The sequence below is a fragment of the Perognathus longimembris genome, chromosome 13 (assembly GCF_023159225.1).
Source record: "Perognathus longimembris pacificus isolate PPM17 chromosome 13, ASM2315922v1, whole genome shotgun sequence".
NCBI lineage: Eukaryota > Metazoa > Chordata > Mammalia > Rodentia > Heteromyidae > Perognathus > Perognathus longimembris.
In genome coordinates this window covers 61147836-61173415 of record NC_063173.1, presented here as the reverse complement: position 1 = coordinate 61173415, position 25580 = coordinate 61147836, and the positions used below count along the sequence as shown (strand labels likewise).

Below are 25580 nucleotides of genomic sequence, written 5' to 3'. Positions count from 1 at the left end.
CATCCCCAGGGTGACTCCGAGCTGCTCAGGGGCCTGCGCTCTCCCTCCCACTCTGCCCTCCCTCTCGCCCCTCCCCACGCCTGCCCATGTCCCTCCTCCACAGAGCCCCACTGCCCACCACCCCAGGGGGCCCCCATCTAACATGGTGCCTCCCTTTCTAAATTTCCATCTGAGTACTACATGTGTGTACGAAAGAATGAACCCGTTAACACAGGCCAGGCAGGGCCGGGGAGGGGGGCGGACAGAGCAGGTGCCTCCCCCCCCCCCCCCGTCCTCTCCCCACCCCTCTCCCCCACCTGACCCAGCCTCCAGCCTCCAGCCCCTCCTTTCCTAAGGGCCACCCCCTTGTCTCCTCTCCCAGTTCTGCTCCACCTTCAGTTTTAGGGCCCAGTTCCTGTTTGCTAATTGATCACTTCTGTTGGCCAGTCCTGGGCCTTGGACTCAGGGCCTGAGCACTGTCCCTGGCTTCTTTTTGCTCAAGGCTAGCACTCTGCCACTTGAGCCACAGCGCCACTTCCGGCTTTTTCTGTATATGCGGTGCTGGGGAATCGAACCCAGGGCTTCGTGCGTGCTGGGAGAGCGCTCTACCACTGAGCCACCTTCTCAGTCCCTGATGACTTTTAAATAATATTCACAGACTCTCCTCTCTCGCTTAATAAATTTTAAATGACGGCACGATTTAGTCTCTTACACTCACATTAATGTTTAAGGCTTTTCATTCCTAGCTGTTGGGTTCCTAGGCTTAAAAAAAGAAAACAGAAAGCCCATTGGAAAGCATCGTGTGATTGGGATAAGAGCGTCGGTGGCCGTACCAAAGGCGAGGTCAGGGTTCTGTCTTCGGGACCGCCCCCACCCCCACCCCGGCCTGCCCTCCCCCCCGTCTGTGGTGCCCCCTGGGGCTGGCGCTTTGAACCAAGTGCAAGGCCCCTGCTGCTCCAGCCAGGGCGGTGGGGCGGGGGGGGGGGGTCCCCCTTCCTGGGGGTCCCCTTCCTTACCCCCATGGAACGCTCTCACGTGCTCTCTCAGCTCGCTCTTCTTGGATCTCCTGTCCGGCCCTCTGAGTGTATCCCACTCAGCACTTCTTCCTCCAGATTGCTGTCTCTGCCACGTTGCTGTGCATTCTGGGAAATTCCCCGCACTTCCCAGCTCTCCCTGTGAGCGATGATCTTTGCCAGTCACTTGCTGATTCTACGAGAGCTTTCTGTCTCCGTGACCGGTTATGCGTCCAGAGCTTGAGAGAAGGGCTTCTGGAAGTTTCTGAGGATGAGCCGGCTAGCGTGGGTGGGAGGGTCCCAGAGCTGCCCCCCGGGCCGAGCCACGCTGAGAGACCCAGAGCACACACACACACACACACACACACACACACACACACACACACACACACACCTGTGGGACAGGTAGCAGGATCTAAGATGGACGAAGGAGGGCTTGGCGTGTCCTGTTGTGAGTGGGCGAGCGTGCAGATGGCGAGAGCCGGGGAACGCCGCGTGCTCGCCGAGTTCTGTGCAAAGGACCTGTGGTCAGGAGTGGGGCCGTGCAGAGCCACAGGCCGCACTTGGACGATCGTGCTTCCTCCCAGACGGGAGCCACTGCCACGTCCGTGCTAGCCAGTCATGCCAGGAGCCCGCCGCCCACGTAGCCACTGCCCGAGGGCCGAGCTGCGCTGGGCCAGACCGGTCTCCCCCCTCCCCCCCCCCCCCCCCCCCGCCTGGGGTCTCGGAAGCTTGGCCGCTGCCTGAGGATGTTGGGAGCTGACTCCTGCCGGGCTCCTCCCCGCCAGCTCTGAAGGCCGTGGGGAGGGGTGTCTGGTGAGGGAGGAGGAGGGAGCCGGCGTGGAAACGCCCCACGTCAGAGCCGAGCGAGTCCGGGCCCCTGAGCTGGAGCTGAGTGTGGACGGATACGGGCATCCCGGGCTGCGCGGGCCCCGAGGCCCGGAGGCTGCTGGGCCGTGGGGGGCAGCGGGAGAGACAGGCGCTGTGATTCTGGCCTGGGTGGTCCCTGCTCCAGGCTGGGGGCCGCGTGTCCGCCCCCCCCCACCCCCCCCGCCCCAGGGAGGCTCCTGGCTCAGCCCATCCCCGGGCCGCATTTAACACAGCGCCCAGGTGGCGAGTGGGAGTCTGGGTGTGGGGAACACAGGCAGATGGGCAGGAGGACGGCAGAGGGGCCGCAGAGGAGCTGCCGGCCGGGGGCGGTGAGACGCGGCCCCCCTCCAGCCCGGGCCGCTCCGTGCACAGAGGCCCTGCGGCTCCGACCCCGAGCCCCCCGGCCGCCCGGGAGACGCTCGCCTCCTCCACGGCCACGGCAGCTGCTGGTTTCCGCCGTGTGAAGCCAAGCTCCGAGCCCAGCCTGCTGGGGGCAGAGCCGCCAGGGGGCAGCCTCTGGGGGCTGAGCTGGGAGGAGAGGCCCACGGCCCGCACTGGCAAGCCGGCAGAGCCGTCGCGGCCTGCCTGGCCAGCTTTCATCCCGTGGCCCCCACCCATCCCCAGCCTCCACAGCAGCAGGCCCTCCATTCGAGAACTGCGTCACCTGGGAGTGCCAACTTCCAGGAGATGGGCTTTAAGTATGATGGACATCGCCAGGGGGCGGGCTTTAGGTGTGATGGACATCGCCAGGGGGCGGGCTTTAGGTGTGATGGACATCACCAGGGGGCGGGCTTTAGGTGTGATGAACATCACCAGAGGGCGGGCTTTAGGTGTGATGAACATCACCAGAGGGTGGGCTTTAGGTATGATGGACATCACCAGAGGGCGGGCTTTCGGTGTGATGGACATCACCCAGGGGCAGGCTTTAGGTATGATGGGCATCACCAGTGGAAGGGCTTTAGGTGTGATAGACATCACTAGGGGGCGGGCTTTAGGTGTGATGAACATCACCAGAGGGCAGGCTTTAGGTGTGATGGACATCGCCAGGGGGGCGGGCTTTAGGTGTGATGAACATCGCCAGAGGGCGGGCTTTCTGTGTGATGGACATCACCCAGGGGCAGGCTTTAGGTATGATGGGCATCACCAGGGGAAGGGCTTTAAGTATAATAGACATCACCTATGGTTCCCACAGACATCACCAGCAGTCCCCATAAGTGAACAAATCCCTTGGCCCCGAGACAGACCCGACAAAGCTGAGACTCCAGGGCCTCGCTCGGAGTGAACAGGGGTGACTGCACAGCAGCCATGATGAGCAAAAATCCAGCTGAGTCAGAGGCCAGGCATGGGCTGTCGGGGGTGTGTGGGGGTGGTGCAAGGCCAAGAGGCATCACACCAGGGAGAGGATGGGGAGACCAGTTCTGCAGGGCTCCTTGAGGCTGAGCCTAGTACCCAGCAGAAATCTGCTGATCCCCATCGCTGGCAAAGGCCCAGTGCTCCGGCTCATAGAGGGAGCGTTCAAGCCTGACTCAGGGCACAAAGGTGGGATGAGCGGGCCTCCTGATGGCTACCTGAGCAAAGCACAGCAGCCCAGAGGTTGATCATGATCCTCTCACACACACGCGTGCCCACACATGGACGTGTACCATGTACACGCATGCACGCACGCATACACTCATGCACACACACACACCCCCTGCCACTTCGAAACCTGTGTCTCCTCTGGCATAGGACCAGGACCAACTCTGGTTTCATTCTTCCTCCCTGTCAGTTGGCATAGGTCCCCGCAAATGTTCAGCCTCGGACAACGATGAAAGAGTAAGCGGACAGATGGGTGAATGGATGGTTGGATGGGCTGGTGGGCAGATGGAGGGGGTTGCGTAAATGTGTGGATGGATAGATGAGTGGACAGATGAGTGGATGGGTAGGTGGATGAGTGGATGGATGGGCAGATGGGTAGATGGATGAATGGGTGAGTGGATGGTTGGGTGGAAGGACGGATGTATGAGCAAGTGGGCGAGTAGACGGACGAGTGCATAGATAAATGGGCAGATGAGTGGATGGATGGTGGGTAGATGGGTGGATGGATGGACGGACGGATGGATGGATAGGTGGGTGGGTGGATGATGGGTGGATGGATGGACAGACGGATGGATAGGTGGGCAGATAGATGTGCAGATGAATGAATGCATGGACAGGCGGACAGATGGACGGACAGACAGCTGGGTGAATGGAGGGCTCAGGTGTGGAGAGTGCTCCACTTGAAGCCTTCCCTTTTCCATGGAGCTGCTTGGGTTTGAATTTGGGGCCTCACGCTTCTTAAACTGTGGCTGTCCTGTCTACCTCCAGCCTGGCTTTTCGCTGGTTATTTTGGAAACAGAGTCTCTTAGACTTTTCTGCCTGGCCTGGCTTTGAACCGTGATCCTTAGCCCCGAGCCTCTCCGTAGGTCAGGTTGCAGGCGTGAGCTGTGCTGAGCACCCAAGGCTGGGGACCTTTGGAAGGGCTGTGAACCGAGGGGACAGGACGGCGGGGTGGTGAAGGCCCTGGAAGAGAGGGGGGAGAGAGACCAGGGGGCCTTGGGCTCTCGCTTCATTCATTCGACCACTCACCCATTCAAAAACACGGGTGGGAGGCCAGCCTGCGTGACACAGAGAGCCACGCAGTGCCCAGTGTGCCTGTCCGCTCCCAGGGCGGCGGTCCCGCCCCTGCCGGTGGGAGGGCCTGGCTCTGGCGGCTCCCCAGCCCACGCCCCCCCCCAAGCTGGACTCACAGTCTTAGAGGGCGGAGCTTGAGCTGGGCGGCCCGGGCTCCACCCAGCTGACTGGGGGCTGCCGCTCACCTCTGCGGTGGCCCGGGGCCTGCTCCTCTGCGCGCTCCAGGGCGGAGTCTGGTCCCTCCCTGGACAAAGGACGTGGCGCTGGCCGCTCCTGTCCCGACACCCCGGCTTCGCCCCTGGCCAGCTGTGTGACTTGGAGCTTGTCGCCCAGCCTCTCTGAGCCGCAGCCACCACATTCATGACATCGGGAAGAGGCCAGCGGCTCCCCACAGCTTGGCCGTGTGACCCAGAGCTTGTCCGTGGGCCCTGGGGCGTGGACAGCGTGTGGTCTGGTGGCGGCTGTCGGTCCACACAGCTGTCCGGGGATCCCGGCAGTGTGGGAGGGAGGGAGGGAGGGAGGGAGGGAGGAGGTGTCCCAGCACGTGGACACGTGGAGAGATGGGGGGAGGAGGCTCGCAGACGGGCACCCCCGTGGTGTCTCTGGCCTGGCGGCCCGCCGGTGGCTGCGGGGGAGGGGAGCGCGGACGCCGGGGTCAGGACCCCGGTGCTGTAGCCCTACTGTGTGCTGGGTGCCGCGTGGGCCTCTGAGGCCCCCCCATCAGGGACCTGCCGGTGCCCCCCACATCTCCATCCTGGCCGAGGCCCCTGTACCGGGCGGGTTTGGGGCCCCGGGGTCCGGCCCAGGCTCGGGGGTTTCACGGTGGCCCCATCACGTCCATCGGGTGGGAGGGGGCTTGTCAGCAGCAAGGCCGGGAGACGCGTCACCAGGTCTGTCCTTTTCTGTCATCCGCTCCTGGCGGGTTAACACTCAGGAAACACTCGCGTGATGTTTTTTTGTTTTTACAAAAAGTAACGAGACGGTTTAATGGGAGTCGGGTTCTGCCTGCATCCTTGTTTCCGTCGGGACGAGAACTCGTGTGGCTGATGGCGGTGGGGAAGCGGAGGAAGGCGGCGGTGGCGGTCCACCCCGGGGTGGCGGGTGGCGGGGCGTGTGCGTGACGGCCGATTCCAGGAACAGCCTGGGGAGAAGGGGCCGTGTGGCCCAGTAGCCCCCCGCTGGCCGGCAGCACTCCCCGACCCCAGGTCAGCCCTGCTCGGCCGGTGCACGGTGGGGCCGGGCGCCGTGAGTCAGCGCAAGGGAGAAAGCAGCAAGAATGACTCCAGCCAGGGAGCAGGGAGCAGGGAGCAGGGCCTGCCGGGCTCCGGAGCCCCCTCCTGTCGGTCTGCCCGCCCCTGCCCGCCCGGGGGGCTGCCCTCGGGGCCCGGGCCCACTGCCCGAGCCCCTGTTCACCCCGCCTCGCGCCTGGCCTTCCCCGGCGGACCTGCTAGCGGCGGGCGCTCCGTTTGGCTCTTGTTCCTGACTGGCAGCGCTGGACGTTTCTAGGACAGCCGCTGTCCCCGCTGCCCCGGGAGACGCTTTCTAATAGTGCCCCAGTTCTGCCTGCCATGCCGTCACCAGCCACGGGCCCCGAGGACGCAGGGGGTCCTGCGGCCCTGGGGAGCCATTCTCTGGGCTCCCCACACTGTCTCCCCCCAGGGCACCCCAGCTGGCTCTCCCCGGAGGCTCCTGCCCCGTGGCCCCGCCCTTTGTGCCCTTGATTATTTTGTCCTTGAACTCGCCAGCCCCTCCCTCCCCCCCATTCTTCCTGACTGAGAAAGTCTGGCTTGGGGGAGATTTTCACACCCGCCGCCGCAATGATGTTTACCAGTCAGGTTTAACAAGAAATGGAGTTGACCCTGAGCCGGTGTGTGATTCCCAGGGACTTCAATCCAACTCGCGGTCACCCTCTCCATCTTAGAGGTGGCGAATTTTGTTTTCCAGATTGCAAACATGTTTTCGGGGCTGGGGGGAGGGGGAGGTTCTCACAAAGCCTGGAAACGGCTGGGGTGAGACCGATGGTGGGGACAGCCCTCTGCCCCCTCCACACCCCTGCAGGGGCTTGGCTGGCCTGAGGGGTCCCCCTTCTGCTAGCGGCCCCCTCACGGAGGAGGGCCTGCACGGCACCCACCAGGCCGACGTCCGCCTTGGCCCTCCCGGCCCGCGCGGCATGGGTGAGGCCGGGCGGGGGGCTCCCGGGACTGCCAGCCTGAGCTGCGTACGCAGGGCCGCTGGCGGGGCCGCGGCCATCACGGCACCTCACCCCCCCCCCCGGTGTGGGGGTGCAGATCCCCCGGGAACCAGGACCGGTGTGTCCCGCTACGCCTGTGACTTTCCAACAGCCGCTGACGATCCAGCACACACTGGGGGGGTCAGAGGCGGGCGAATGTGTTCACTCACAGCCCGGAGGCCGGGGTGGGGGGCTGGGGGGTCGAGGCCCTCTCCCCCGGGTCGCGTGGCCGTCGCGTGACTGGTCTGCTGGTCTTTACCTGGTTCCGTGTTGTGTTAACGTAGCCAGGCCTGGCCTGGCTCTCGTGATCTTCCCAGCCTCCTGAGTGGCCGGGAGCACAGGCGTGGGGCACGGCCCCTCCGTGAGACCTTTCTCTCGCAGGGATGCGGGAGTTGGTTTTAGGGTCCCCCCCCCCCCGCATCCACTATTTCTCACTGCAAGGTCATTGGTGGGTCGCATCTGTTTCCAGGGGAGATAACCACTGAGAAGTTGGGGGGGGCGCCCTGTTCTGTCCTCTACACCACACATCTGACAGGGCCGTACGTGGCCCCCGTCAGCCGGCTTCCTGAGCCTTGGAGGAGCTCCTGTGTCCTCCCACACCGGGGCTTGAAGGGCTCCGTTGCTTCGGAACACCAGCCCTGAGCTAGAGCCCAGATCCGGTCGATCGAGCGGGAAGCGTAGCCACAGAGTCCGGGGAGCGCCGGGAGCCCGCGGGGGCCACGCCGGCCACGCTGTTCAGAGCACCACCGCTCGGTGCCTCCCACCGCCCCCCTCCCCCCAGGCCCTGCTCCGTGCCTGCCCCCCGCAGAATCAAGGGCACTGCTGGGGACCGGCGGGTCCCGGCCACCCTCTGTCGGCCTGACAGCATCGAGTCCCGAGCCAGGAGCAGGCCGCCCACCCCGCCGGCTCCCGGCAGTGCCCAGCAGGGAGGACGTGAGCCCCGGGCCACTCTCGGAGCCCCGGGATGCGTGGACACCTTTCGTGGCCTCCCAGGAGGCTTTGCGCCCAGGGCCGTGTCTCCAGGGCTCCGTGTGTTTCCTCTGTAGACGACGCGGCCGTGTTGGTGTCGGGAGGCAGTGCCACGGGCGGCAGGTGTCCACCGGCTCCGGGGCCGCACGCAGAGGCCGCGTCTCCACGCCACGGCTTCCGGGGGGCCCGGCGTGGGCCGCTCTGCCAGCCGCCGAGCAGAGCCACCGAGAACCGTGTCCACGAAGCTCCCTCCGCGCTTCCCGGTCTGATCCTACAGGGGTGGCTTTGCTTCAGACAGAACCAAACTGGGCTTTGGGGGCTTTGGGGGTCCCAGGGTCAGGCTTTGGGGGTCTCCTGGGTCCGATGTTGGGGTCTCTTTGGGGCTGACTGGGGGGGTCTCCTGGGTCTGGCTTTGGGGTCACCTTCTGGAGTTGAGTCTCCAGCAGGAGCCCTTGTGTTTCTGGGAGTCTCTGCCTCTCTGCCCCCCGGCCTGTCTGTCTCGGGCCTCTCTCCTGCCCCACTGTCTGCCTGACTGCCCCCCCCCCAAGCAGTAGCCTCCCCTTGGGGCCCCACGCACCTGCCCTGGTCTGGATTCAACCGGCGCTGCCCCCCACGCCTGACCCCTGCACCATCCCATCTGATCCTGCCCAGCTCCCCTCGGCTCTGCACCCTGGGTGGGGTGTAGCTGGGATGTTGGGGTTTGCCTCCTGGTGCTGCTCCAGTCGCCCCTCTGACGCCCCCACCCCGCTTTGCAGGCGAAAGCGAGTCTCGGAGAGGCCCAGCTGGGACGTGTCCGAGCCGGGGTTCCCGCGCAGAGCCCATCTGTGCGTAAAGCGAGCGGTGAGGGGCCCCGCGGCGTCCCAGCCTGGCCTGACGCAGTGCAGCCAGGCTGGCAGGGGAGAGGGGGGCCGTCCACCTAGTCACCGCGCACAGCGCGGCCATGACAGCCCCGGAGCCTTGCACTCAGGCCCCGGAGCGGGCAGGGCAGGGGGGCGGGGGGAGGGGAGGCCGGGCAGGGGACAGGCCGGGCCGGGGTTCTCCTTTTGCTGAGTGGGCTCCGAGCTCAGAAGGTCACGGTGACCTTCAAGTCAGAGCGCAGCTGGGCTTGGAACTGACCACACAGGGGTCGGGTGGCCCTACCGGCTCCCGCCGTCACCTGTGCGGGGACCCTGGGGGCAGGAGATGGCCCGGGCCAGTGCGGGACGTCCGGCCCGTGCCGTCCGGTTCTGCGGTGGATCTGACTGGCTTTGGGGGACACGGGGTGGGTTGACCTCGAGGCGGGCATACGTGTCACTGCCCACCGGTTCCCCGGGGGAGGACACGGGGCGGTGGGCTCAGCTACTCAGAGGAGGAAAGCGTCTCACGGTGGCTGGTGGAAGCCCCCACTCCCAGCCACTCAGGAGGCTGAGATCTGAGGACCATGGTTCAAACCAGCCCGGGCGGGAACGTCCGTGAGACTGTTACCGCCAATTAACCAGCTACCGGCTAACCGGAAGTGGCGCTGCGGCCCAAGTGACAGAGCGCCAGCCAGCCTTGAGCTGAAGAGCTCAGGGATGGCGCCCAGGCCCAGAGTTCAAGCCCCACGACCACCACCACCAACGACAAAAAAGAAAAAAACACAGAAGCCCTGTAAGCCAAGCAGAGGGCTTCCCCCCCCCCACCAGGGCCCCGGGGGGCCACAGGGCCAGGGAGGGCCTGAGGGGCACCGGGCTGCTGGGGCCGGCAGTGGAGAAGGGCCCAGAGCCCTACCCCCAGCCCTCCCTGCCCGTCTCTGGCTCCTGCAGCCGCTCTTGGTGCCGCCGCCCGGCCCGGCCTGCTCCGGTTACTGACAGCAGCACTAACAGCCCACCCCCCCCCCCCCCAGGACTTTCCTAACCGCACCCCGCAAACCACACAGCCCAGGGGGCCCTGGTCTGTTCTCACTGAGGACCACAGAGGCTGCGCCCACATCCTGCACCCCGGGCTGTGTGGCCGGGGGTGGGGGGGGGGGCGGGGGGAGAGGCTCGTGCTTGTGGCCTGGGCTTGGCAGGGATGCTCGGGAGGCTGAACCTCCCTCCCACCTTCCCAGACCCCCCCCACCCCCCGAACTGCTGCGGTCTGACGTCAAGCCCCGTGCCGCCGTCCCTCCCCCGTGCGGGGTGCCGCTCTCGGATGCCGCCCGGGGCCCGTCCAGGTGCGCTGTGGCCATCCGTCCCCAGAGTCCCCGCCCCCCCCAAGTTGGAGGCCGCTGTCCCTCCTCGAGGCCCTGTCTCCTCACCCCTGAGGCCGTGAATAAACGCGAAGCCTCCCCCTCCCCCGTCCAGCTGCCTCCCTCCCGCTGCCCCCCCTCCTTCCCACTCCAACTTACTGGCTTCCCGGCAGCCTCTGATTCCCAGTGGGAGGCAGGCAGCCTCCGGCCCCCCCCACGGCGGCCGCCCAGAAGGCTGGGGGAGGCTGGGGGAGGGGGGCCGCGGGCCGGGTCTCCTGGGTCACATTCTGCACCCCCCCCCCCGTGTGCTCGGGCCTAGGGGGATGGCGGGGGGGGGCACAGCCCGTTTGTATGAGATGGGACTTGGGCAGGTGACTGTAAAGTGGGGGTTCTGGATTTTTTTCGTTTAAAAGGGGAAAGGCAGGACCAAGAGGCCCCATTGCAGGGTAAGGGGGGCACCTCGCCCTCCACGTGCCCCCCAACAGGCTACCCGGTGGCTTTGGGGTGGCTGGAATGACCTATGGATGTGGCCCTCCCCCCTCTCCCTCCCTCCCTCCCTCCCCCTGCTGCGGCCGCGGCCCGGCCCGGCCGCCCCCTGCCCCCCTCCCCGCCCGCCCGCCCGCCCGCTCTCCCAGCCCGCGGATGGGATCTGGGATCGACAGGCACAGGATGACGCCCGGGCAGCGCCGGGCGCTCCGTGGGCTCGTCAGATGACTGTGGGGGCTCCACGCTTCCTGGCGCGGAGAAGGAGGGGGCACGGGCGCCGCACACCGGTCCCGTGTCCCCGCGCCCGCCCGCCATCCGCGCGCGCGTCTGCCCACGGCCCGGGGAGCCGAGCCGCTTCCTCCTCCATCCCTCCGCGAGGAAAACAGCGCTTCCCCGCCCGCCCGGGTTCCGCTCCGGCCGCCGCCGCCGCCGCCGACTCCATTCGCTCCCCTGGAAGATGCGTGTGGCCGGGGCGGGCCGCGGGAGCTCGGTCGCCAGCCCGCCGCGGCGGCCCCCGCCGCCACCAGGGCCGCTCACTTTCTTCCTGGAGCTGGGCGGCGTCGCCCCGGCCGGCCCCCGGGTGCCCTGAGCCCGCCCGCCCGCCCGGCAGGCTCTCCGGCATGCAGGCGTCCTTCCCCCGGCTGGCTCCCCCCCTCCACATCCCATTGTGCCCCGCTCCCCCATCCCGCTAGCCCCCCACCCCCACTCCAGCTCCTCCCGCACCTCCCTGCCGCCCAGGCTCCTCCATGCTGTCTGGATGCGGGCTCCGAGTGATTAATTGGCTATGAGGGTGAACCTCCCCGGCGGAGGAGCCACCGCCGTGATGATGACGGGTTACAATAATGGCCGTTATCCCCGGAATTCTCCCTACAGCGACTGCATCATCGAGGACAAGACCGTGGTCCTGCAGAAGAAAGACAATGAGGGCTTCGGGTTCGTGCTCCGGGGGGCGAAAGGTAAGAGCGCCCGGGCGGGCTCCGGGGGGCTCCCGTGTGCACCCGGGGTGGTGTGTCCCTGCGTGAAGCACGTTCCCAGCCCGGAGATGAACGTTACTAACGGCGGCATTTTCCCGGGGCCACTTGGTTGCTAGACAACCGCGATCTCTCGCACCCTGCCTTTCTCGGGAAACACGGGGGCTTCCTTTCAGCATATTTCCAATTTCCCATCCACAATATTGCCCAGAACGGGCCCGTACGCCCTCCCTTTCTCCCTCTCTCTCTCTCTCTCTTCCTCCCCCCACATCTCTTTGCTTTTTTTTTTTTTCTTTTAATCATGGAGTTACTGCCTAGCTCACGCGTTAGTCCGGCCACATTGTGGCTGTGTTCAGAGCTCAGACACCAGAACCTCCGGCCCCGAGCTGCAGGGCGCCCGGCCCTGGGGTGGGCTTCGGCCCCGGGGGTGGCGGGCTCCTCTCTGTAAGGTGACTTTGCAGAGGAAGAGGTGGCAAGATGGTCCCCTCTGCCGTGGGCCGAGTTGGCAGCCCGCACCCAGTGGGCTGCGGTGGGGGTTCTGGGGTGCAGCCTGGGGTCCAGGAGGCACATTAGAACAAAATGGCATCGCCCCCGGGAGAGGAGACCTGTGCCCGGTGGGTTTGGGATCGGCCCCGTGGAAGTTCCACCCCAGAGCTGCCCGGCCCTGTCCTCGCGAGGAGACGGCCCCCGCGCTGCCCAGAGGGGCGCTCGGCCCCCCGGGCCCGGGACGCGCGCCCGCCGCGTCTCCCCCCACCCGGGCGTCTTCGCCTCCCACCGCCCCCCGCCCCCGCGGCTGCCAGGAAGTCCTGTGCTGCCCTCGGGTTGCGCTGGGAGCCAGGCGGCCCGGAGCCCCAGCCCGGCTGTGCTGAGGAGCGGAAGCCCAGCCCTCCCCTGCCGGCCGGGCCCAGGGCGTGCGGCCGCGGGAAGCCAGCCCCCCCCCCCCCCACACACACAGAGTTCAGAGCAGCCCCGATGGACCTGCAGCTCCCCCCCGCCCCCCGGTCAGCGCTCCGCTGGAGCCCGGTCCCCCGTCCGTCCCCCGGGCTGCGATTCACGGCTGCTTCTCCAGCTCCCTGTGGTATGGGGAGGAACTTTTCCATTTTTAGAACCGAAAAAAAAAAATGTTTAGTCACCGATGCTTTTAAAGAAAATGACAGGCGTGCAGACCTGTTCCGCAGGGAGCACCGTCCCGGGGTTCCGCGGGGAGGCTGAGGGGCCAGGGGGGCTCTGCGCCCGGCTGGCCGCGCGGCCTGGGGAGCCTCCAGCCCTCCTCCAGGGACAGCCAGCCGGACCACCGCCTCCGGCAGGAGATGCGCCCCCCCCCCCGGCTCCCGTGGGCAAGGAGGGGGACAGCCAACGGGACGACACCTCCGTGTCCTTGTCTCCCCAGCCGACACCCCCATTGAGGAGTTCACGCCGACGCCGGCCTTCCCGGCGCTGCAGTACCTGGAGTCGGTGGACGAAGGTGGGGTAGCGTGGCAAGCCGGGCTGAGGACCGGGGACTTCCTGATTGAGGTAGGACACCGGTGTTCTTACGTCCCGCGTGGGGAGAGCGCCGACTCTCGGCGGGGAAGGCGTGGGGGGGGGGGCCCTGGCGCGAGGATGGATTTTGGGGTGTTGAAGGGACTCCGGGTGTCTCCGCCCCGCGGATGGGCGCCCGGGGCCCTGGCGATTGACTCGGAGGGCCTGCGAGCCTCCGGCTGTGACTCGGGAAGGAGAGCGTGCGCGCGAAGCAGACGCGGGAAGGAGCGATGCGGCTCGGCTCTGGATTTGGGGGCCCTCTGTGGACGCTCTTGGGGGTCGTTTCCCGTCCCCGTGGCCTCGGTGCGGGGTGTGGGGCTCGGCCGGTGTGGGGGCTGCAGCTGCTGGCTCCCAGTTGGTTGGTCTGCGGCGGCTGGATGAAGGGGGGTCTCTGAAGACAGAGAGCCCAGGAGCCTTGGGGTTCGGTGGCTGTGGAAAGTAGCTCTCGCTCTAGCTCACACGAGGGGAGGGGCTCCCGTCCCGTGCAGAGTCCCGCAGAGTGGGCGTGGGCGCCGGCGTGGGCCGGGGGTTCGAATCCCGCCACGCATCCGGGTGGCTCAGCGGCAGGCAGGGTTGGGGGTGGCTCCGGTCGCGCCGGGCAAAGGCAGGTGCTGCTCGCTGGGCCTCGGAAGAAATGAGCGCGTGACGGAGCTGGGGAAAGATGTGGGGTGGCCCTTCCCGGGTGAGCGGGGGACCCCCTGCCTCCGGCCAGCCGTGCCGGGGGCCCGTCCCCCGCCCACCCCCACCAGCAAGGAGGAGGTGACACCTGGCCTTGCAGAGGGGCCCTAGGAGCCATCTCTCCCCCAGGTGCACGGCCATCCTTCCCCAGCTGGGGCCCGGTGTGGGGTCCCAGGGGTGTTTGCCAAGGCTCTTCGGGGTGGGGGCGTGGGGGGAGGGAGCCCCCGACGTGGAAGGGAGCTGAGGTGTGGCTTCACCGCACCTTGGGCTCTTTCCTGGAAGATGCACTGAGGTGATTCTTGACCGAGGGGAAGCCTGGGTTGGAAGAGCCGAGCGCCGCTTTGGGTTCTGGTGTGTTGGAGCTGTGGGGTGGCGGAGCCGGGCGCCTTCCCCAGCCCCGCGGGTGCACGGGGTTTGTAACCCTGGCGCAGACGTAGAGGTGGCGCGTGAATCATCTTAGGTAGGATGGGATTGTGACGCCGAGCCCTTCCTTGCGTGTGTGTGTGAGGCAGGTAGACAGGCAGACGGGCAGAGCAGGCGGGCAGGCCGAGGGGGCGTGGCCTGAGTGGGAGGCCCGTGAATGACGAGGAAGGAGAGGCCTGCTCGGTAGAAACAGGTTGGTGCTGGCTCTAGGTCTTCCATAATGAAAGAGGGCTGCAGATGTAGAATCTCCCCCCCCCATCCCTCCCCCCACCCCCGCTCGGCACACTGGGATGTGTTCTAATAAACCATTCCGTGAAACAAGCAGGGGCCACGGAGGCGCTGTGCCGGGCTGGTGGGGAGCTCTGCTATCCCGTCCCCCTGAATCGTGACAAAATGTGCGGCGTCAAGAGTTTCCATGGAGGGCGGTCCTCCTTCGACCACGGGTACAGGGAAGCCCTCGCCGCGGGGAGCAGGTTTTTTACTGAGTCCTGCAGTGGCCCTAGGGTGCATGAGGACCGTGGCAGCGTGAAGATGGCACGTGGAGGCCCGAGGGCCCCCCCCCCCCGCCCCGTGCGCTCCTGTCCTGCTGGCTGCCGACCCCGGGCTGTGTGCTGACAGGGTGCAGGTCCGAGGGGCCCAGCTCCTGGGGGACCCCGCCCCGCCCGTCCGCCTCCCAGCCGCCTCTGGGAGACGCAGAAATCCGCCACTCGAATCCCTGTTGAGTTGTTTTCCTAGCAACTGAGTTTTGCCACCGGCACGTTACCATCATCTCTGGCCTCCGGGGGTGTGTCTTTCCAGCCGGCATCCTCGCTCAGAACGGTCTCACGTGTCCCCCCCCGCCCCCCCGAGTCTTCGTGTGCCCTGGCCTAGCTGGAGTCTGTATGGCTCTGAGCTCCCCGCGGAGGGTGGGGCTCCGCGGTCCCCACCCCGCCCCACGCTCGTGGCCGACCTTGGTCTCTGGGATGGGATCGGCCCTGGCAAGCGCGTCCGCCTGTTTCCTCCCGGGCGCACGCCGCGCCTTCGGGCCGGGGGCCTCCTCGGGAGCGAGCGTCGTCACCTTCATCCCCGGGGTCGTCACGCCCGTGTCCTCCCTCCTCTGACGCCGTCCCCGCGCCCTGACCGTGGCGCCCGGCCCGCCACACTGGCTTCCCGCCGCGTGGGGTTTCTTCTGGGGTGGACGTTGGTTCTGTGGCGCGCCTCCCCCCCCCCCCCCCACCCTCGTCCAGAACTTTGGTGGCGTTTCCGGCGGATGTCTGTCTCCACGTGAGCCAGAGTGGGACTGGTAGGGGCTCCTGGACCCGCAGGTGGGGGACGCTGGCCGTCCACGCGTGTGCACCCTCCAGCCTCCGCGGGGCTCGGGAGTCCCGGGGTTTAGGTCCCTCCTGGGAGCCGCGTGTGAAGGGCCGGCGCCCCGGGCACATCCTCCCGCACGAGTGGCGGTGTGCGGCTCTGCTCGGAGCAGGGGACGGACGGACAAGCATCTCAACACGCTGAGCACAGCCCCGGGGGTGGTTGGCTTGGGGTTGGGTTTTGCTGTTTGTTTGTTTTCAGATTCTCTTCCTCTGTGAGGGCCACGGTGCAGTGGAGCCTCCCCGGGCGGGGCGGGGGGCGGGGGAGATGGGGGGGCCACGCAGGAGGGAGTCGGCCGCCCCCGCCGTAGGCCTGGGGCCCCTGAGCAGCCTGGGAAGCTCCGTGTGGGGGGCGAGCGTGGCAACAGGAGCCGCCGGCTGGGGAGGTGAGACGGAGGAGAGGCGGCGGGGTCAGCTTGCCGCGGAGGACTTCCGCGGTGGCCGCACAGTCCTGGTCGGGCCGTCCAGAGGGGGCTGGGGAGGTCCGCGGCCGTGTCTGAGGCCTGCCGTGCCTCGCAGGACAATGTGGACGGCCCCCCCGGGGGGGCCCCGGGCCCAGCAGCTGCCGTCGCTCCGCCTGGCTCGCCCTTGGCCGTGGCCTGTGAGGCAGAGCTGGACCTCGGCTAGCTGAGGCCTTCGGTGACCCGGCAGGCCCGCGGGCCGGAGCCAAGGCGCCGCGTCGAACCTCTTCAGCCGGCATGCTAACGAGGGCTGCACACGGGCCCCGCAGCGTCCGGAGCGGAGGCCCTCTCCCGGGAAGGAATTTCTTTCTCCGACCGATTCCCCGGGCGGAGCTGTGCTTGGTTTCCTGCGTTTGCTGTGTCTCTTGAGGTTGCCCGGGGCAGAGCTGCTTGTCCAGGCCTGAGCCCGGGGCTCCTCACAGCACTGGGGGGGGGGGGGGAGGAAAGGGAAGGGAATGGCCAGCAGTGCGGCACCGTACAGGGCACCCGGGTGTCTGTCCGCGCCGTGCCGTCTGTCTGTACAGCAACCCCACCCGGCGACCTCTGTCGTCACCCGCATCTTACACACGAGGAGACTGAGGCCCAGAGAGGTCCGATTCCTTGTCAGGCGGCCATGGCCGCTCTGAGGAGCTGGGCCGCCACCCTGGCTGCCGGCTGGCTCCGTCACCTCGCACCTGGCGCTCCGCTGCCCCGGCCGCCGCCCCCTTCCCCCCCTCCCCCCCCATGCAGGGGAAAGCGCCAAGGTGCATCTCCAAATTAGCACTTTGCATTAAATTACTCCACTTGTTGGTGGTGATGACTCTCCTAATGCTAGGTGACAGAATAAATTATCGTGACTGTATGGCAAGTGGGGTGTCACTATGTCACAAGAGCCGTGGAACTTGACGGGGGGGGGTCCACCCTAAGCAGAGACCACAGAGCAGCAGAAGAGAGAAGTCGAGAAGGTCTCCGCAGCAGACATCTGCTACGGATTCATAAGAAAGCATTCCAGTTGTTCCTGCAACAGATGAGTGTGTGTGTGTGTGTGTGTGTGTGTGTGTGTGTGTGTGTTGAGCACACGTGTGTGCACCAGTCCTGGGGCTAGTACTCAGGGCCTGGGCCCTGAAACTTAGCTTTTTTTCTCACGGCGGGCGCTCTACCACTTTAGCCACAGCTCCACTTCTGACTTTTTGACTTGTTGCTGGTTAATTGGAAATAAGCATCCCAGAGACTTTCCTGCCTGGGCTGGCTTTGAACCGTGGCCTCGGATCTCAGCCTCCTGAGTAGCTAGGGTGACAGGTGTGAGTGAGTACCAGCACCCGTCTCTTGCAAGGAACCCTGAACATTTATGGTTGCATCCTATTTAATGGGGAAAGCAGGATCAAAATAATCTGCCTACCATCCTCCAAACAACCACCACACCCAGCACAGACAGGGAGACCTAACGGACCTAGTTTCCCCCGTGGAGTGGGGTTGCACCGGTTTTTTCTTCCCTTGGACTTTTCTCTGTGCCTCGGCTCTTCTGCAGTGTCAGTTGGTGACAATTATCAATTTCGTAGACGTGTGTTTCCTGGAAGCGGCGTCCGGCATTGGGTGAGGCGCCAGGCCCCTTGGTGGTGGTGCTCTTCCCCCAGGAAGGAGGCTCTGGGTGTTGATTTCCTTCCTGGGGCGTCGTGCTAACCTGACACGGGGCCGCGCGCAGACTCCTATGGCTTCAGTGATTGTTTTCTTAGCCCTGAAGTGGCCCATCTCGTGTGTGTTAATTTCCCTGAATAGGTTTTCCCTGGCAATTAAAGAGGGTTGCAATATCCTTCATCCTTGAAAAGCCACGCTTCACTTTGCTAATTACTTTTCCCTCGTATTAGATGCTTGTTCCACAGCTGCCTGGCATGGTTCTGCGATCTCGCTCTGTGCTGAAGCGAGGGCGCGGAGGGAAGCCCCCGCCAGCCCCGGGGACGGCCCAGCGTCGGCCGCGCTTCCCGGGCCGCTCCTGGCTCTCGGGGCTTGCGTCCCGAGTGGCGCTTGCGGCCCTGACGTCCAGCCCGGCTGGAGCCGGCCCTCCCCGCCGCCCTGGTCCGGGTCAGCGATGCCTGCAGGGAAGCCCTGGGGTGGGGCTGCCGGTGAGCCCCGTGTGGGGCTCAGCTTCCAGAGGGCAGAGCGCTGGGTTCACCGACTCACCCAGAGGAACCCCGGACCCCGAGCTTTGGGAAGCGGGGCTGGCACGGGTCACATCCAGACGCAGTTTGTCATCTTGTCCCGCGGTAGCCGAGGGGGCCAGGCCGAGGACCGATCGCTGATCTGAGCCACGAAGGGCTGTCGCGATGGCAGGCCCCGGTGGCTTCCGTCACGTCGAGTCCTCGCTGCCTCAGCGCGCGCGCGCCAGGTGCCGGGTGCGAGCAGTCGGGGCTTGCCGTCGAGGGCATTCTTGCCGGGGTGTCATGGTGCCTGAGGGGCATCGGCTGGCACTGACTGGCACCGGCACCCCTCAAGCCCCGGAAGGCAAAGCGGGTGCGCCTCCTCTCCTAGCTTTAAGCTGCGCTCCCGAGGGCCCATGCTTTACACAAGGCTGCGTTGGCGCAGCTCTAGCTTGTGGACAGTCTTGGGGTTTCCATTCAGGGTGCTCCCCTCCGGCCAGGCGCAGCCCGGAACCACAGCCAGGCCCCTTGGGCGGCTTCCTGGGGCCAGCACCCTGTCCCGGTGTCCGCTGCACTTCACGGCGGGCATTTTTTCTACTTGGCCTGTGGGAAGAGCATGGGAGAGCACGCCATGTCCTGTGGGCAGCCCAGGGGCCAGTCCAGAACTCTGCCCACCGCCCCTCCACGGTCCGACCTCTGTTTTGAGTAGATATTCAACTCAGTAGTAGGAGACAAAATCCCAGGGGTCCCCAGAGCCGGATCCTTCACCTGGGGTCACGGCTTGTTTCATTGGTTGTCCCGACTCTCCGAGCCCGTGGTTGGGCGGGCCCGGCCTTGTGCTCTGCCCTCCGAGCCCGTGGTTGGGCGGGCCCGGCCTTGTGCTCTGCTCTCTGAGCAACGCCCCCCCCCGCCCAGCTCATACACTGGGGTCTGCTCCGGGTTTTAGAAGGAGCCCCCGCTCTGAGGGGAGGCTGGGCTTATGAGAGGTGGATCCCTCCACTCCGCCCCCGCCCCGGGGCACTCGGTCCCTCTGTCCCTCGAGTAAAGTGAGAACAGGGAGGGGTGAGGGAGGGGGCCCGGCCCGGCCCTGCCGGGAGGTGGACGGGGCTGCGTAGCGACGGCACATCCCAAGTCTTGGCTGGTTTGCTGTGCGGTTCTAATTTGAAGCATCAGTGATTTCAATTTCAGGCTAAAAAAAGCTTCCGAATCACTTCAGGGGCTGGCGGCGGCTGCGCTTGGGCTCTGTGGGCTGGGCAGATGGCGGCGCCCTGGGTTGGAGGAGTTGGAGAGGAGCCTCGGTCAAGGGCACAGGCCGGGCAGCGGGGCCCAGGCTGGAGGCAGGCTCGGCCCTTCCTGAGCGACGTGGACTGGGACACGCTGCTCATGGCCTTCCTTCCCTCGACATGAAAGGGTGCTTGACGCACAGTCTCGGCTTCGTGGGTGCTCGGTGTCTAGGAGCCGCAAAGCAGGGTGTGGTGAATGAAGGCCCCAGGAGAAGCCAGGGAAGATGGTGAGGGAGGGGACCGGAGGCACTCTGGGTGTCTGAGGCTGTGCCAGGACCCCAGTCCAAGGAAGCGGGCTCTGTCCATGGTGCTGAACCCTGGCCCCCAAGGCTCGCCGGCTCTGTCCAGGGTGCTGAGATCTTTGGGCTCTAGCTTTTTGTCCTGTGCCCTGGAAACGCTGGTTGGTGGTTCTGTCCAAGGTGCTGAAATCCCTGGGCGCTGGGTCTGTCTGAGTGCTGAAATAGCTGGGCACGGGGACTTCCTGGGGTGTGGAAATCCTTGGGAGCTGGGTCTGTCTGGGTGCTGGAATCTCTGTGTGCTGGGTCTTCCCAGGATGTTGAGAAACCCTGGGTGCTGGGTCTATCTGGATGCTGAAATTCCCAAGTGCTGAGTCTGCCCAGAGTGCTGAAATACTTGAGTGCTGGGTTTGTTTGGGTGCTGGGATCTCTGGGTGCTGGGTCTGTCTGGATGCTGAAATCCCTGGACACAGTGTCTGCCTGGGGTGCTGGAATCCCTGAGTGCTAGGTCTGTCTGGGTGCTGGAATCTCTGGGCACTGGGTCTGCCCAGGGTGCTGAAATCCTTGGGTGCTGGGTGCTAGGCCTGTCTGGGTGCTGAGTCCCTGGGCGCTGGTGTGGGGAGCCTCCACCAGCCAGTCCTCCACCTCCTCCTCTGCGCTTCCCCCACACCCCCCATCCACGTGTCCTTGGTTCGTTATGCCAAGACAGTGCTGCTCTTCTCGGAGGGGACTCTCTTCCCTGCGGGTGTCAGAGGGACAGACATGGCCCAGCACGTGCGGGGCTGTGCTGGCGTGGGAACTTCTCCGAGAGGCCTCTGCGGGCCTCACGTCCCCCTCGGAACCCCTCCTGGGCAGGGAGGGAGGCTCACACCGCCCCGGGCGGTGCCCTTCCCTCCCTCCGGGGCAGACCAGCTCCCGGTGCAGGCAGCAGAGGCTCCGTGCTGGACACCCACGGGCCGCAGGTGACCCCATCTTGCCGATGAGGATGCGCTGAGTCCCAGAGCGTCGGGGCCGCGCGCAGGGCACAGCGGGTTGGAGCCTGCTGTCCCTGCTCTCCGTGTCAGGCTGTGCTCTGGGCAAGTCCTTGGCCAGCAGGTGTGATTTTATTTTACCATAATCCAGTTTGAACTCAAGGTCATGCATGGGCCAGAGGCGCTCTACCGCTGGGTCAGGCTTCCGGGCCTCTTGGCTTTGATTATTTTCCAAATAGGGTCTGTCTGTCTGTCAGCCTGCCTGCCTGCCTTCCTGCCTCCCTTCCTCCATCCCTTCCTCCCTCCCTTCCTCCCTTCCACCCTCCCTCCCTCATTTCTCCCTCCCTCCTTTCTCCCTTCCTTCCTCCCTTCCTCCCTCCCTCCCTCCTTTCTCCCTTCCTCCCTCCCTCCCTCCTTTCTCCCTTCCTCCCTTCCTCCCTCCCTCCCTTCCTCCCTCCCTCCCTTCCTCCCTCCCTCCCTGCCTCCCTCCCTCCCTCATTTCTCCCTTCCTCACTCCCTCCCTCCCTTCCTCCCTCACTCCCTCCCTCCCTTCCTCTCTCCCTCCCTCCCTCCCTTCCTCCCTTCCTCCCTCCCTCCCTCCCTCCCTTCCTCCCTCCCTCCCTCATTTCTCCCTCCCTCACTCACTCCCTCCCTCCCTTCCTCCCTTCCTCCCTCCCTCCCTGCCTCCCTCCCTCATTTCTCCCTCCCTCATTTCTCCCTCCCTCCCTCCCTCACTCCCTCCCTTCCTTCCTCCCTTCCTCCCTCCCTTCCTCTCTCCCTCCCTCCATCCTTTCCTCCCTCACTCCCTCCCTCCCTTCCTCTCTCCCTCCCTTCCTCCCTTCCTCCCTCCCTCCCTGCCTCCCTCCCTCCCTCATTTCTCCCTCCCTCCCTCCCTCCCTCCCTCCCTCCCTCCCTTCCTCTCTCCCTCCCTTCTTCGCTCCCTTCCTCCCTTCCTCCCTCCCTCCCTGCCTCCCTCCCTCCGTCATTTCTCCCTCACTCCCTCCCTCCCTCCCTCATTTCTCCTTCCCACCTGTGGCGAGCGTCAGAGGCAGGGCAGGCCGCTACCACCCCAGGACTGAGATAGGGTGGGGTGGAAGCTGGAGATAGAGGTAGGAAGATGGCAGGCGTACCCCGAGTGGACTCGAGCCCCTCGCCGCAGACAGCCGGGACCCAGCGCCGCGCCCGAGCCACCCGGCACCGCTCACCGCGGCACAGGGATAGTGGGTCTGGATTCTTCTCTCCTCGGGGCACTAGGCGTCCGGTTCAACTGACCCCGAGTGACCCTGGGCTCCAAGTACACTGGCTTATTTCACCCTCTCCAGACCCCAGTCCCCGGTCCTCAGAGGAAGAAACGGAGGCTCACGTTGATTAAAGCACCAGGCTCCGAGCCACGTAGCTCCCGTGTGGCTGAGCTGGCCACCCGAGCTGAGCCGGGCCGGCACCAGCCCTGCCTCCCAGGCTGCGCCCAGACACGGGCCCCTGCCCTCGCCCGGCTCCATCCCAGCTGCAAGCCCTCCCCGCCCCTGGGCACCCAGCCCGCACCAGGCTCGCAGCTCCAGGAGACGTCGCTGTCCCTGAGTCCGACCCTGGCCCCGGGCGGCGAGGCCCCAGTTGCGAGCCTGCGGGTCCCGCCCTTCGCTCCATCCTTCCCTGCTTGGCTTGGTGCCCGGCTCCTTGCCGCCCCGGGAGCGCAAGCCTGCCTCGCGCCCTTTGCACGTCCTTCCTTCCACCCGGAGCCCTCCTCCCCCTGCACCCACCTTCTCCCGCGCCGCCCCTGGCCCCCTCGCCGGCGTGGTGCGGGCCCCCAGGCGCCTGCTCCGCGGGGAGACCTGTGGTCGCACGTGCCACTTGCTGAATTTATGTAACACACTGGACCTGTCGGGGAGCAACCCTCGCCAGAGCCAGAGCCCGCAGCGGCGGGGGGGGGGGGGGGGGGGGCGGGGGGGAGGGGGTTCGTCTCCCGCCTGGGTCACCACAGCCCCAGCACGGCAGCTTTGTGCCTGTCAATCAAAGAGGTAACCAGGGAAAGTCGGAAGCATGAGCATCGGGATGGCATCAGCCACGTCGTAGGAAGAGAGGCCCCAGCTCTGTCCTGTAATCGCGGGGCCGACCACCCCGCCGCAGGCTCCTCCGGAACCGTGAGCCCCGCCGCCCGCTGCTCCTTGGAACTTCGTTAGGCTCCCTGGTTTTGTTGCGGCATGCCCTTTGCCGACTGGCTATGTGAAAACCCCAATGATGAGAGACTTCAGGCCGGGCAGGATCCAGGTGCCACGCGTACCGGCCAGGCTTCCTCGTGCCAGCTCTGTCCTCGCACAGATTCCCTCCACGCACGGGATGGCGGTGGGCTGGGCCTGGGCAGGTGCCATCTCCTTGACCTGAGAGTGGAGGCCTTTCCCGGGGGCCTCCCCGGGGGGACAGGAAGGGAAGGAGGACTGTGTTTCCAGGGTGGCCGCTCTCTGCCTTGTCTGGACACGTGGCCTGGCGTCCCCCTCCCTGGGCTTGCTGTGGGTGCGCCCCGTCTGCCGAGAGCTGGGCAGCCGTGTGTGCTCCAGCGGGGCCCGGGCCTCTGCGCGCCTTGGGACACTGCTGTGGCAAGCCAGAGAGAGGAGCCGCTCTTGATCCGCCTCCGTGCCGTGCGGGAGCCAGCTGTGGCCCTGGGGACAGGCAGGACCCCCCCTCCCCCAGCTTCTCAGGCCTTAGGTGCCTCTCCCCCACCTCCCGCCCCAGGCTGGGCCAGGTGCACGGGGTCGTGCCAGGCCCGCAGAGGCTGGCTGGGTGCGTGGGGCCAGGCCCCGCTCCGGGGCCCGGGGAGCCGGCAGAGGCTGTGGTAGGCAGTGCTCTCAGAAGCCCTGGCTCACCTGGCAGAGCCACGTTCCTCGATTACTGCCCGGGCCCAGACTTGGCTCTGATGCGAAAGGGAACAAATGTCAAGGAATCCACACCTCCTGTGTCCATTTGTGAGAGCACCGGCAGTGCATTTAGTGTTAGTAAAGTATGAAAGTGGTTCATTTGTCCACCCAGTGTCCACCCTGCCGCCCATCCGCCCACCTTCCCGACCACCCATCCTTCCACTCATCCGTCACCCACCCGCCATCCACCCATCCACCCATGCTTTCACCCATTCATCCATTCTCCTTCCACCCGTCCATCATCCACCCATCCTCCAGATGAGTCCATCCATCCTTCTACTTTATTTACTGCTGAAGAGGAGGAAACCGTAGCCAGGTCTTAGAGGAAGGGGAAAGAAGGAAACGAAGGAGGGAGAGAGGGACTTAGCCACGGCACGGAGGAGAGCAGGGCGGGCACCGGGAGGAGGAGGGACCTGGGAGACGCACACGGGTGTCTGGGCAGGATTCAGACCCACGGGAGCTCCTGGGCCACCGTTCTCGGATGCGACGTTATTCCTCCTGGGGCTCGTGGGGAGCCTGGCAGCCCCGGCAGAGGGGTCCCGGCCTGGCGGGGCTCAGGACCTGCGGCCCCAGCCCCCCCCCTCGGGCAGGTCTCTTCCGGAGCATGGTGAGGGGGGGCCTCGTGAGCCCCGTCCTCAGGGGGCGGCCCAGGGGGTCAGCCGAGCTTCGCTGAGCACCGGGGTGTGTCTGATGGCGTCGCACCCCGAAGCAGTCCTGCTTGTCGTCCGTCGGCCTTCCTGCCGCGCTTCTGCCGGGTGTCCGCGAGCCGTGGGGGGCGACGGCCTCTCGCTCTGCGCTTGGGGACGGTTTTGAGGTGTGGAGCGAGGGCGGGACGTGAGCACCCCGGCAATGGGTCACTCGCCGCTCGCCTGCCGGCCCCGCGGGCTCTCTCCCGAGCCCCGAAGTCCGTGCGCACACCGCGCCCCGGTTACAGATGAGGACCCCGGGGCGTTGAGCTAGAGCCACTGGCTGAGCTTCCAGAGCCCAGCCGAGGCTGCCCACGGAAGGCGGGGTCCCCCCCCCCCCCCCCCCGCGCTGACTCCGGCTCCCGTGGGAGCTTGGGCGCGGCTCCCTGCCGCCCTCCCCAGAGCAGAGGTGTGGCCGAGTCCCAGGCAGCCCGGCAGGTGTGCGGGCAGCGGCTCCCCGTCCTGGGCTGACGTCTCAAGTCTGGCTGCCCCCTCCCCCCCCCCGCCCCCCGGCTTGGGAGGAGAGCGTCCTGCCTCTCCTGGCTCCCCTCCACGCTGCGTTTCTGAATTTTCTGAACGTCCCGTCCGCCCGGGTCTCCGCGTGTCGGCGCTCCCTTTGCCCATGCCTGTGAGGACGGTATCACGAGATGGAGGATCCCCCCCGTGACCCCGCGTGCCCGGCCCCCTCTGCTCCTCAGCCGCAAAGGCCCCGGGTCCCGAGGAGGGACGGGCGGGGACGCGGGCCTGGCCCAAACACAGCCTCGGCCACCTGTGTGTCAGAGACAAGCCCTGGCCGGTCTCGGCTCCCCAAAGCCCATCCCCAACATCTGTGCGTGGCCCTCGGAGCCTCAGCAGGACCTAGAGACCCGGGCCTGTGCTCCCCCCCCCACCGCGTCCTTCACGCCGCCCCCTCCACCCCGACCTTCCCACCCCTGGAGGCTGGGATCCCTGCTGACAGGCCAGGGCCGAGGGGCCTGGGGCCGAGCTCCGAGGAGAGCCGGGGACTGGTGAGGCCTTCAAGGCCACGCCTGGTATGGGGCCCATGTCCTGCGCTGGCCAAGGAGGCACCGGCCCACCCTCCACACGGCCCCCAGCCCCGTCGCCAGCCTGCAGGTGCCCGCCTGGGTGGCCTGGCCTCCAGCAGTGTGCTGTAAGGAGCAGACAGGATCCACTTGGAAGCATTCACCCGGGCCCTCCTGTCCTCTATCTAAACGCCGCGCGTGCCCGAGTCAGAACCTGCTGGCAGTGGCGTTAGATGGGCCCCGGGACGGGTCAGCGTGGGGCCGTGTGCCATCTCCATGTGAGGGCACGTGGGTGGCACGCCAGGGAGCCCAGCCAGGCAGGCTCTGACCCGGCCCTGTGGTGCCAGCGTGCAGCCACGGCTCGAGGAGGCCAGGACCGCGTGTGGGCGCCCAGGAGGCCTGCCCCCCGCCGAGGCCGGCCCTGTCCCCGGTGCCTCCTGGCTCCCCAGCACGGAGACCCCCCGGCACCCCGGTAGCCAGCCTCAGAGAGCCCGCCTGGGCCTGCTCTGACCTGCAGGGCTGGGCTCCTTTGCACAAAGCCCAGGAAGCTTTCTTCGTTGCTTGCGTTG

The 25580-nt window shown here is 66.4% G+C and overlaps 1 protein-coding gene across 1 annotated transcript in view; it reads left to right on the top strand.

The window, feature by feature from the left end:
- Shank2 (SH3 and multiple ankyrin repeat domains 2) overlaps window positions 1-25580 on the top strand; it is a 221363-nt gene that overhangs the window by 126785 nt on the left and 68998 nt on the right. Inside the window, 2 exon segments of the mRNA XM_048359764.1 lie at window positions 11261-11343; window positions 12749-12873. Of these exon segments, the coding sequence (XP_048215721.1) occupies window positions 11261-11343; window positions 12749-12873 (208 nt within the window).